We start from the raw sequence: 1,441 nt of genomic DNA, 5'->3' as shown, positions 1-1,441 counted from the left end.
TGAAACCTAATGACACCTTTCCTTCTGATGCACAACCGTTGGAAATTTAAGAACACTAATTCAGTTCCATGTTAAAACCCCTTTCCAATGTGCCAAGGGGGATGGAGAAGGGGATGATAGACCCGCGTGGATAGGGTGCGTCAAGCCATCATCTCGCGTCGGGACATCCTTAACTCTGGGAATAACTTGTGACGTCATGACATTGTTACGTCCACTTTCCCGAGGCATTTGCCAATAAGGCTTGACTTCACACTTCAAAACTTTGGATATCTTTTTACGTCGCGTTGTTTGAGTTTGGGAAATGATACGGCTGTTGGAGGTGGGTTTTCGGTGGTTTTCGTAGGTTGATGTTAGTAAAAGAGAAGTTGTTTTTTTATCATTCTTTCTTTCTCATCTCTTTTTGTCTCCTTCTCTTCTTATCACTTCTTTATTCTGTTGGTATGAAAAATCAATGTGGTTAATATAGCAGATACATTTTATAATATCGCCATTATTTTTGCATACTGATCAGTAGGTAAACAATATCTTTATCATGTATTCAAGTAATAACATAAAAAATATCAATATCTAAATTTCACTTGCAACTACAAGAAAATGTGTTTATTACGTGGAATTGATAAATGTGTGAAAATTAATGCATTATGAGACATCCTTTTCTGATTTTGGAAATATATACTTTTTTAGATCTACCTTTATATCTAAAAAAAATATCGCGACTGAAAAATATCTTGAAAGTAAAGTCAGGCAATAGAAATTGATGATAATCATATTTATTTAGAGAATATTAATGATGTTTCATGGCCGTTGATGTATCAACACAACTGAAGAGCAATCATCCCCGGAGCAGGAAATAATTTTTCACTCTACGTAATGACTATGCATTGTCAGCTTTGATTGATAAAGGAAATACTTAACTAGTTCCGTTTTTAACTGAATTCCAGTAAATCATCATTGTGCTCGTGATGATGTGACGTCATTACGTATACGATGTCATGACACAGTTTCACATCCGTAGCAACAGCTTACATCACACTCACGGCATCTCCCTACAGAATATCATCGCATCGCGCATACTGATCAAAACATCCACGTCATCAACCCAACGTCCTCACTCACAACCTCACTTAAGATCCCCCCCTCATACGCCCTAGTAACCCCCTCCCTCCTTCTTCCCTTCGCCAGGAACCCGACGCCCGATGCCAGCCTGGGATTCACGTGGGAGGCCGCCACGGAATTCTGCCTGCGACACTTGGCCCTCAGTCCTTCTCCTGTGATGATGGACGACTCAAGACGCAAGGTAGGCGCCGCTGATAATTATACCGGGGGTACAGGGGAGGGGGTCCGTGGGTGTACACTTGTCAGGAGGAAAAAGCGTGTCTTTTGTTTCTGGGTTTGGGTTAGTTTGTTTGTGGGTTTGTATGTTTGTGTACGTTTGTGGGTT

At 40.7% G+C, this 1,441-nt stretch overlaps 1 protein-coding gene across 1 annotated transcript in view; it reads left to right on the top strand.

Moving 5' to 3' along the window:
* Positions 1 to 1,441, top strand: part of LOC119589371 (cholinesterase 2-like) — a gene marked incomplete at its 5' end in the record, with an annotated part of 36,916 nt that overhangs the window by 34,767 nt on the left and 708 nt on the right. Inside the window, one exon of the mRNA XM_037937987.1 lies at positions 1,183 to 1,297. Within this exon, the coding sequence (XP_037793915.1) occupies positions 1,183 to 1,297 (115 nt within the window). The remainder of the gene's footprint in view (positions 1 to 1,182; positions 1,298 to 1,441) is intronic.

This window comes from Penaeus monodon, chromosome 25 (assembly GCF_015228065.2).
Source record: "Penaeus monodon isolate SGIC_2016 chromosome 25, NSTDA_Pmon_1, whole genome shotgun sequence".
Lineage (NCBI taxonomy): Eukaryota > Metazoa > Arthropoda > Malacostraca > Decapoda > Penaeidae > Penaeus > Penaeus monodon.
The sequence above is the reverse complement of the archived record's forward strand: the minus strand, read 5'-3'. Positions and strand labels throughout refer to the sequence as shown.